This window comes from Orcinus orca, chromosome 14 (assembly GCF_937001465.1).
Source record: "Orcinus orca chromosome 14, mOrcOrc1.1, whole genome shotgun sequence".
NCBI lineage: Eukaryota > Metazoa > Chordata > Mammalia > Artiodactyla > Delphinidae > Orcinus > Orcinus orca.
In genome coordinates, this window is record NC_064572.1 from 76,383,302 (window position 1) to 76,393,841 (window position 10,540).

Sequence of the window (10,540 nt, forward strand, 5' to 3'; positions counted from 1 at the left end):
CATCCAAGAAGTCTGAGGTACAATGAGATCAAATGACCTGCCCAAGACAAAGTAAGCGGCAGAGCTGGGGACGCACCCAGGTGAGTGGAATTCCAGAGCACATGTTCCTTCACCATCGCGTACAAAGATGAAGAGGCGTGAAGCTGCCCAGAGCACTGGTGGGACAGCAGCCGGTCAACCTGGGTTGTTCAGACATGGGGTCGCTGGGGTGAGATAGAAGGTCGATTAATAGAAGAATCTATGAAGGGAGGGAGACTGAAACCAGATCATTCCTGGAAGTCACCAAGGTGTTAAGGTAATATCTGGCAATGGGTGGCCAGGTTGGACTGGGAGAGACTAGACACAAGGGTGGGGCCAGGAAGAAGGCCAATGCGAAGTTCAAGTAAAAGATAAGGTGGGTAGATTAAGGGAATGGAGAGAGAAGAGCAATCCAAAAGACAGCAGGCAATTTCAGCAGGACTTAGCGATGGGTCCAGTGGAAGGAGTGAGGAGGGTAGAGGAGATGCTGGAGATGATTCCAAAGCTTATGAGTTAGGCAGATGATGCCATTACATAAGACAGGAGACTCAGGAAGAGAAGGATGTAAGGAGAAAAGGGGAGGGATGATGAGATCCTTTTTGGATGTGCTGACTTGGAAGTAACTGAGATACATCCAGATGGAATCATCCAGGATTCAGCTGGAAATGCTGGTTTAGAGCTCAGGAGAGGATGGCGTAGGAGGGGAGGCTCTGAGTCATCGTTGTACATGGTAGCTGAGGTCCCAGAGATGGATGAGGTTTGTCCAGAGAGTATGCAGGAGAGAAAGAGGCCGGCACTGATCTCCCCAAAGGCAGTGCCAAGTAAAGGTTCTGGAGGTGACCCTCAAGCAGTGTGGCCCTGGCCAAATTGCTTCCCCTCTTTGAACTTCAGTTCTGTGAAAGCAGAGGATTAGACGATCTCTACGTCCTTTCTCTGATATTCAACCACTCATGGTTAATGAGACACCTGCTCAGAACCAGGAAAGATGCTCGGTGCTGAGCGAACACCCGCCATTACAAGCAAATCCCCGACTTCCCAGTGGGAAAGACAGACACATAAATAAGTCCTCTCGATAGTCTGTGATTAACAGCTATCATAAAGGCAAGAGTGAATTGCAGCATGAGAGAGTCCTGAGTGGAAGTGCCTGTCTGGGGGAATTCCAGCATGGCCCTCAGAGATGAAACCTGATCTTGGTCTTGAAGAACTAATAGAAACCTCCCAAACAAAGGCAAAGCCAAGTGTCAAGGCATGGGAAAGTGAACGCACATGAAATATCTGGGAATGGATTGCTCAGTGAGCTTGACCGGAGAGGTGATGTGGCTTAGAGAGGAAGGGCAGGGCCAAGCTAGCCTACAAAGGAATTTACCATATGCCAGGATAGATAAAAAAGAACTTACAGGAGTTCTCAAATGTAGTGACAACATGATTAGAGAGCTGAGTGGAAAGGAGAGGGCCACCATATACCCCTAGCAGCTGGTATTTACCAGCCCTTCTCTCTTATCATGATTTGACAAGACAGCAGATGATCTTATAAGGCTCTCCTTCAACATACAAACATTTTAAGAAAGTTTTTGTTTAACAGTTACACATATATGATGGTACATTAAAACAGAAATGCTAAACATGGCTCATTATCGATAGCATCATTCAAAAAGGGGACAGACTCAAAAGAGAGTTTAGGGGCATCTGATTCCGGGCAAAGCCATTTCCAATTACTTGGGGACCAATCTCAAGATCCTAAGGCTTCCTGGGAAGGTCTAAGCCACTCCTGGGACTTGGCAGGGAAATGGTGGCAAAGCCAGAGACCTAGAACTTTGTCGTTCACTAAATCAGATTTAGGATGTTCAAATCCCAGCATCAGGACCAATAAAGATGTTAAAAAAAAAAAATCCCAGCATCACTCTTTCCCCATGATCTCTCCACTTGACTCTTGTTTACAATACCATCAGCTTTGATTACCTTTGAGGAAGGTCTGGCATTTCTTGATTCTTCTCTACAAAATCTAACCTCCCAATCAATACTTTTAAACACTGGGGCCCTTTTTTTAATCTCTCGCTGCCACAGAGGGCCTTACATCCTCCCTCTGATCCTCCATCTTCAGGCTTTTCTCTGCACCCATCGCACTTTCCAAATTTCTCCTTCTTTGCTCTCACCCTCCAGAGTCCAAAAACATTGCAGACAGGCTCATCTTCCTTTCAAATCACTATTTCTTGCTGCTTCTTGAACGTTTGTGAAGAAGAAAAGGTGAGGCAGAATGGAGGTTAAAGAGCAGAGATGTGGCTGAGAGACACAGATGTGAAACACCACCTGATAGGTCCATCCTCTGAGCCTCTGAGCGCCCACAGAGCTCTGCCCTCTTGGCTCCCAAGACACTTTCCTTGTTCTCTCCTCTCCTCCAACGTCCTTGTGCACTGGCTCACTTTTTCCGTTGTGTCCTCTAGCCCACTGCCTGGTGAGGCCCCTAAAAACCACACCAGCATCCGCGCACAGAAAAGGCACTTCCTAGAGCCCTTCAACGCGCCGTAGAGGCCAACGCTTCTGCTTCCGCTATTGCGTTTCCAGGAGAGTAATCTCTCCAACCTCCCACTGCAGTTCTCCCCAGACGAGGCTGCTTTATTTCCCTTCTGTAGCTCAGGCCTCAGATGACAGTTTTTAGATTCTACCTTATTCTTGTTCCCTTCCTTGTTCCTGCCATGGATAATACCTCCATATGGCCTTTTAACTGGTGATCAAGTAAACAATGGCAAAGGTGGCTGTGGGTTTGAAGAGTCCAAAAAAATGGAAACTCAAGAACGTCAAACATGTCTTGTTCGGTGAGAGGATTCAGCTCACACTTAGTGTATGTGGATAAACATCCTCTTCCCCTTGGGCAGAGAAATCCAAATATGGAAACTCGGATTACTACCCTATCTGCAAAAGGCAAAGGCCCTGTTGTCCTGGTTACCTCAGAGACTCTCAAGACAGAGAGATTCTCATCAACCGCGACACTCATCACCCTGAACCTCTGTCCCTCCGTCCTACAAATGCCAAACGGGATAATATGCATTACTCAGTGACTTAAAACCTCTCAAGGCTCCATTTGGCTTTCCTATACCCACTTAAGGAACACAGTCACTGTCAGAGGTCAAAGCTCATTACAGCTGGAACCTAAATCCAACGCCCTTGAGATATGAAATGTAGCTCTAGACAAGACCTTCCTGGCTCTGCGTAATTCATTATGGCTTCTGAGACCTCGGTAGGCTGGGTCTCACAAACCGAGGATCATATTTGCTATGAAAAGACACCAGTTTGAGAGAGGGATCCAAACAAATGAATGAGGGGGACTCGGTCCGTGCGGAAGAATTTCTGACACTCGTCAAAGAAATCCAGACAAGTCAGTGGTATCCGAGAATGACCAAGTCACTTTCAGTGGAGAATGAATGCAAGGATTGAAAAGAGCAAATGTAGGAGCACAGAGGAGGGATTCTGAAGGTGTCCTCAATCTTCCCTCAGAATCATGGGCTGTTAGGACTGGAGATTTTTACTCCAACGACCTCATTATACCAAGAAAAGAGAGACCCAGAGAGGGGGAAATGAGTCTATTGCAGCCCTATAGCTCGTAACAGTTTTGAAATTAAAACCCAAATGAACCTTCCTCCTTACCTACTTCCTCACTCTCACTGTCCCTGGGGAGGTTCGTATCCTTCCAGGCATCAGTACAAAGACTGAGGAGTAATGCTTCCGTGGAGCAGGCAGCCAGCAAGAGGCACTGCCCCTCACGGTGCCAGGAAAGCCAGGTTGGTTTCTGGCACCCCATCCTAGTTCCTTCTGACCTGCTCCCATGAGAGCTCAGAGGGTCATACACTCTTGTCTGTGCATCCCCGCTTCACTGCCTCCAGCCACTGTCCTGGCTGGGCCAAAGGGACAGACAGCATTAATAGGGATTTGCGGTGGAAGTTATCAGCATTATTCAGGATAATATATGAACACCTCTGATACTAAACTTGTCCCCTTATATTTTATCTTGAAAGAGACCACACACACACACACACACACACACACACACACAAACACACACACACTTTTCCTCTGAACCAAAAGCATAATACAGAGGAGTGCTTCTCAAGCTGCATGTGCATACGAAGCACCCAGCCCAGGGATCTTCTTAAAATGCGAATTCTCATTCAGTAGCTCTGGGATGAAACCTGAGATTCCACACTTCTAACAAACTCCCAGGTGATGTCCGAGCTGCTGGTCTGAGAACCACATTCTGAGTAGCAAGGGGCAGATGTTACAAAGTCTTGCAAACAAATATAGGTTTAAATTCTCATTCCACCAATTAGGAGCTCTGTGATCTTGGGCTGGTTTCCTAAGTTCACCCTGCCTCAATCATCTCATCTCTAAAATGGAAATAACAATATCTAAGATGCACTTGATGATGACTACATAAGTTAATGATGAAGAGATCTTAAACAGTACCTGGAACATAATAAGAGCTTAATAAATGTCAATTGCTGCCTGCCTCTAAGATTCACGAGGGCAGATATGACATCTGTCTGGCTCATTGCCAAAATCCCAAAGGTGAGAATGTATGTAGAATGGATGTCCGTGAATGAATGAATATGTGTATAATACACCCACACATAATTTCAGTATTTACATACTTCCTTGGTTCTATGTCTTTCTGCAGGAAAACATAAAACATTTAGAACACCAGAACACTCTCACCAGTACCAAACCACCATATCTCATAGAAACAAATTCAACGTGAACCACCATGGTTAATCAAGAAACATACAATTTGTGATGGCTATATATACTTGAGAAAAAGTCTTAACTGTAAACAAAAAAAGTCAACATCAGTCTGGAATCTCTATGTCATTAAGGGAAATCACTGCCTTGCTCATTATTTATGGGGTTGTCTGAATGCAGATGTTATGAAAAACTTAATTCGAAAACTAAGGTCACTTCCAAACCACATGTAGACTTGCAAAGAGAGACAAAACAGACTATGGGAACTGAGACCACTTTTGAAAGGTCAGTAATACATTCTCCTGTATATGTACACACTTGCTCAGGAAAAATTAGAAACAAAACAAAAAACTGCTAACAAATGGTTGAGCTTAATCTTTTAAATCAAAGGCAGACAAGTGAGTCCAACCAAAATTCTTCAACAATCTAAGATTATCTTCAGGCGTCTCGTAAAGTAAAGTGGCATCATTTAAACATGTCCCATTTCCAGGGAGGCACTGTGTACAGTATGCAGCAAGAAGGGAATACGATTGCCACCTACAGACAGAAGTGGCACTCCCTTTGCAAGAGTTGGCCAATCATATTTTAACGTGGAAAAAAAAAATTCAACAAAGTCACCTCCTTCCAACCTCTCTCAAACCACCACACAACATTACTTCATTTAGAATTACTTTCAAGTCATACAATCATCTCTAGGCATTCTGCCTCTTCATTATCATCATCCTATTTCTAATTTCCCAGAAACACTGTGCCATTCAACTATCTACTTATACACTACTTGAGAGCCAAAGAGAATGTAAGCCAATAGATTTCAAGCAGGCGATGGCATCAGAGTGGAAGTATAAATCTGCTTACCTGGTATGAATGGGACTACCCGGAATATATCAGACAATCTGCTGTTAACTGGTTCATACGGGGAATCTTCAAGCAGATCATTTCCTAAAAACAACAGAAAGATTGGGCTCAGATCTGGAAAACAGACATATTTCAGTCAGTTTTTGTTACTGAATCTGAATTCTAATTATGTTATGATTGTGTAACAAAAAGATGCTGAAACTTTCAAAGATTTCAAATGCCTCTATTTGGCTCTGGTTATTTCTCTTCATTCCCTCTGCCTCTGTTGTCCTGGCTCTCCCCATAGTGCCATGAAAACATTGGAGAGCAACCCAGCCTGATCTTGCCAGAAAACTCTCCCACTCTTTGCAAAGGAATGAAATCAGAGAGGAAGGAACCAGTGACGTCACAAGCCCAGCTTGCCTCCAGGAGCCAATAGAAGAACAAAGCTGGCCCTTTTTCTTACTCCCAAAAAATGCCATGCAGTCAGAAAGCAGGTACCCTGGCTATTAAACACTAAGTCTCTGAAACAGGTTTTCACTAGTACGTTCTGGAGGAAGTGGCAGCTGAGAGGTCAAATCTGTATATTACAAATTTTGAGCCTCAGACTCAGTGGAGAATGAATGCACTGAATGTTTGAGTCAGATTTACAAATGTGACCCACCTCTGGCACACAAGGACCAAAAAACTGCCCCTGTAATGGATGGCTATGACAAGTAGACCTTTCCCTCTCTGAGCCACTTCTGCACTAACCAAGGCTGAACTACACCAGCTGGTTTAAGACTCAGGTAATCTAAGATGACAAAATTTTTTTTCCCACATCTGCCTTTGATTAGGTTTGAGGGGGGTAAAGATAGAATAGATTCCACTGGACCTTTCATTCTCAATTCTTTATCTTATGTCAGTATAGATAGAAGGAAAGAAGAGAGGGGGGAAATCCAGGCAAGATGCAGTGGAAGCCTTTGGATTATCCTGGGAAGCCAGGCCTTTAACGGATTCCTACTCCGATGTTCCGACCAAGTTTCAAAGAGGTCAGCGGGGTCCCTGGGATGTCCCTTCACCCCCTCACGGGTTTTCCAACAACCAGACCGGCAGCAAACACCAGCTGCCCACGTCCCTGGGGGCCAATGAAAGGTCCTCATTCTGCAGCTGGGGAGAAGTGAGTGGAGGATGAGGTCAGCCGGACCCCGGGCCTAGGGACCCGCCTGCCTTCAGGGGCTGGGGGAGGGGGAAAAGAAGACGGTCGCGTACCCTGCAGGCTCTGGTACATGCTCCAGTAGATGCGCAGACAGTTCTTCTCCTTCTTCATACCCCGCTTGCAGCGGCAGTTATAAAGCGACTTCTGTTTGAGGGCCTCCATGGCGCTGCGGCACTCGTCCTTGGCCTCCAGGCCCGATGTCAAGCTGAAGTTGGTCTCCTTGCCCGCCACGCACTGCCTGAGCGTGCGGTACTTGGTGCTGCAGCTCTGCTCTTTCAAGCACTGATCGCTGGCTTTCACGCAGTCCAGGCGGTCCCCGCCGCTGACCTCGGCCGACAGGAGCACGTCTTGTGGGGGGGAGGGGAGGGAGCGTGAATGCGGCTGGGCTGGGGCGCGGTGCGCCAGCCGTGGGGGAGGACGCGCGCAGGAGCAGCCTTCTGCGGCTCCCGGCTCCCGGAGCGCGTCCGCCCCCCTACGCCTGGGGGGTCCATCTTCCCGCCCGGGCACCTCCTGCCGCTAGTCTCCCCCTACCCAACCCCCGGGGCGCCCCGAGGCTTTGCGGGCTTTTTGCGGTTTGCCCGCGAGCCAACGCTGCCACCGCGCGTGCAGGCCCTGCTGCCCCGGGACCGACCAGCCTCAGCGGCTGCTCGGCCTCCAGGGCCGCCCTCCCGCAGTTCCCGGCTCCAGCCACTCTCACGGCCCGGCCCGACTGAAGCCCGGGGGCTTTCGGCAGGGGAGAACGGCGGCGGGCTGGGCGTTGCACGCGGAGAGGGTGAGCCCTGATACCCGGCCCGCCCGGCGGGGAGCACCGAGATGCTATTCCGGGAAAAGTTTTCCCTTCCAAGTTTGCTCTCCTGGCCCGGTGCTCGCCCACACCCCACCTGCCCCCCCGCGCCTCCGCAAGCTCCCCGGGACTTGCAAGGGGCGTCGGGCTTGGGGCTGGAGGGCTCGGACGCTTTAATTTCCCGCCAGGCTAGGTCATTAAAAACGTAAGAAACAAAAACCAAGGAAGAAAAGCTGCGGGCAAGTGCCGCGCCGCCCCTGCCCCACCCCCCAGCCCGGGGTGCTGAGGATTCAGGATCCCCTTCCCCAAAACGAAACTTCGCGGTCCCACACCCACCGCGCCGCAATTTTTTTTGGGGGGGGAGGGGGTACTGGGGGGCTGCCTCTAGTACTCTCCAAGAAGACTCATTGGATAAGAAAGCTAGCGGCGGCCTCGACTTACCCAGAAGCGGCAGTACGAAGTACAGGGTCGCCAAGAACATGGTGCCGGCGCGCAGCTGGTCCCCGCCCCCCCGAAAATCCAGAGCTGCCGCTGGGTCTCGCCGAGGGAGCTCAGCACGCAGCGATTCCCGGACGGCCGCGCTGCTCTGGCCGCCCGAAGTTCAGCTCCATCCAATGCGAGAGGAAACTCCCCGGTCCGTCCGCCGCTACCGCCGCCGGCGACTCAGCTCCGAGCGGGCTGCTGGCTAGAGGGCGGGAGGCGGTTCCGCTTTTAGAGGTTCAGGTCCGACCCAACCTGGAAGGGAGAGCGCGCTTTGAAACGAGAGCGGAGAGTGCTGGAGCCTCCCCGCCCCTCTGCCCTCCCCTGCTCCCGCCTAGGGGGACTTTTTAGCGCCCGGGTGAGGGCCCACCCCCTGCCCGGGTCGGGGCGCGGGGAGGGGGTGCCGGGGGTGCATGTGCGTGTATTCCGGGGAGCCGCCTGCACGAGCAGGGTGGAGGCTGGAGAGGTCGGAGGCGGGCTCCCGAAGTCCAAGGGGGTGTCTATTGGGTCCAACCCAAGAGGCTGAACGCAAGCAAATAAATAAATAACGTTACTTTCCGAGCGGGGCGAGCGGAGCCGGCCGCTGCCTGGAGTCTAAGCACTCGGCGGCGGCAGCTCTTTCTCTCGGAAAAAGCCCCTTCTCCCGGGAAAACCCCTTCTCCCGAGAAGTTCGCCACCCCCCTCGTCGCGCCAGCTAGCTCGCTCAGCCAGCCCTCCCCACCCAAACCACCAATCGCTGCCCCCCATCGCTGTATCCCCTCCTCCCCGGGCTCGCCTCCGTTCCGAGGCAGCCTGGAGATGGGGAACCTACGTCCCGGTTGGGGCCGAAACCCGGCTCCTGCGCCCCTACCCGCCGCTCGGTCCTCTGCTTGCTCCTTGGCGTCCGCGCCGCGCATACACACTAGCCCAGCGCCCTGGCGTCCGGCACATCAACGCTGCCACCCAGGCCGAACGCACGGGCCCGCAGCCCCGGAGCGCCAGGGCAGGTGCAGCCCCGCGCCGCGCACGCCCCTGGGCCCCAAAGTTGAGGGGCGCCTACAAGAGGGGTAGAGGGGAGTGCGGGAGTGGCGGCGGGTTCCCAAGCCGACAGAATGAGAAAACTCTCTCCAAATGCCACCAACCTGGGCTTAATCGACCGTTTCCAGCTGCGGCGAGAAGCCAGTTTATTTATTTATTTATTTATTTGGGTGGGAGGTGTTGTCGCCCTCTCCTTCCCTTTCCAGGCTCACGTCTCTGCGCTACGAAGAAAGATGCAGTAATCTCCGAGAGCTCAGAAGATCGATTTGGGCCAGGATGATTTCCCAGCAGAGCCCCGGCTCGGATGCCCTTTAGGGATGTTAGTGTTTATTGGGAGATGCGCGGCGGGCAGCGGGTTCCGAGGCCAGAGTTCTTTGCCAGAAGCCCCTCCGCCTGCCCCTGCCACCCCGCAGCACACCGCCAGCCCCCTCTGATACTCGCCGGCAGGGACGCCGCAGATACACACACTCGCGGGCGGTGGGACCCGGGGCCAGATCCCGCCAGCGCGCACAGGACACACAGCGCTCTGCAGCCGGCCGCTAGCGCCGCTTAGTCTCTCTGTCTCCCTCTCTGTGTCTGTCTCTCTCACACACACGAGGGCACAATGCACAAGGGCTCTTTCTTTCTTCGTCCTAGCGCAATCAAACCAGACCCTTCTTCCGAACATAAAGTTTTTCCCCACGTCACTCGCGGCTGTGACTCCAAGACTTGGCGTGTTAAAAACACACTCAGACCCAGGCCCTCGGAGCTGCGATCGCGGGATGCGCCCACCCAATCATCCACCAACGCGCTCACACTCACAGATGCACACGCAGCCTTTACCTCTCTCCTCGAGCTTGTACAAGGAGACAAAAGCGGAACCCCTGACCCACTGCATTTAAACCGCGTCAGACCTGGCTCTGGGAAATTTATAAACTGACCTCCATCTTGGCTGTTTCAAAAGTAAATTTTAAAATAATAATAAATTTAAAGGTTCAACACACGCACAGCCCTTCACCCCAATCCTTGGGACCACTCGTTCTCAGCCGGGCTGCCGACCCCCCTACCGCGCCCTGAACACACGCTCCCCTCCTCACACGCCGGGTGGGGAGGGGGGCGCCCGGGACACCGAAGTCTACGCTGTGTCCAGAGAGGGGTCTGGGAAACAGCCCGCAGTGGCAAGCTCGTCCAGCCGCTCAGGACTTGTATTGGGGATCTTTGCTGATGTCTAAGTTCATCTCTTAGGGAAACAGAGTTTGAATCAAGGGTGGGTGAGCCCAGCTGCCAAATATGCAAACCCATTGTACTAGACAATGGGCTGCCGAGGAGAGAAAAGATCGAGGGGTGGGGCTGGGGGTAATTGAAAAGGGCAAGGGCTTTTGTTGAAGTTTGAAAGCGGGGTGTAAAAGCGGGGAGAAAAGGAGGAGGAAAGAGGAGGGCTGGGTAGCTCTCCATTCAACTAGACATCAGCCGGGCGCGCCCCTTGCTGCTGCGGCGGC

The 10,540-nt window shown here is 51.6% G+C and overlaps 1 protein-coding gene across 2 annotated transcripts in view; it reads right to left on the reverse strand.

The window, feature by feature from the left end:
* The window catches only part of GFRA1 (GDNF family receptor alpha 1), a 206,764-nt gene extending 198,062 nt beyond the window's left edge, over positions 1 to 8,702 (reverse strand). The window contains exons 1-3 of one of the 2 annotated variants that reach the window (XM_033420965.2): positions 8,007 to 8,702; positions 6,835 to 7,128; positions 5,605 to 5,688 (exon numbers count right to left, since the gene is read on the reverse strand). In XM_033420965.2, coding sequence (XP_033276856.1) covers positions 5,605 to 5,688; positions 6,835 to 7,128; positions 8,007 to 8,046 — 418 coding nt within the window. In that variant the 5' untranslated portion in view covers positions 8,047 to 8,702. The remainder of the gene's footprint in view (positions 1 to 5,604; positions 5,689 to 6,834; positions 7,129 to 8,006) is intronic. The other variant, XM_004265806.4, reaches the window with a different exon arrangement.
* Positions 8,703 to 10,540: the final 1,838 nt, after the last annotated feature.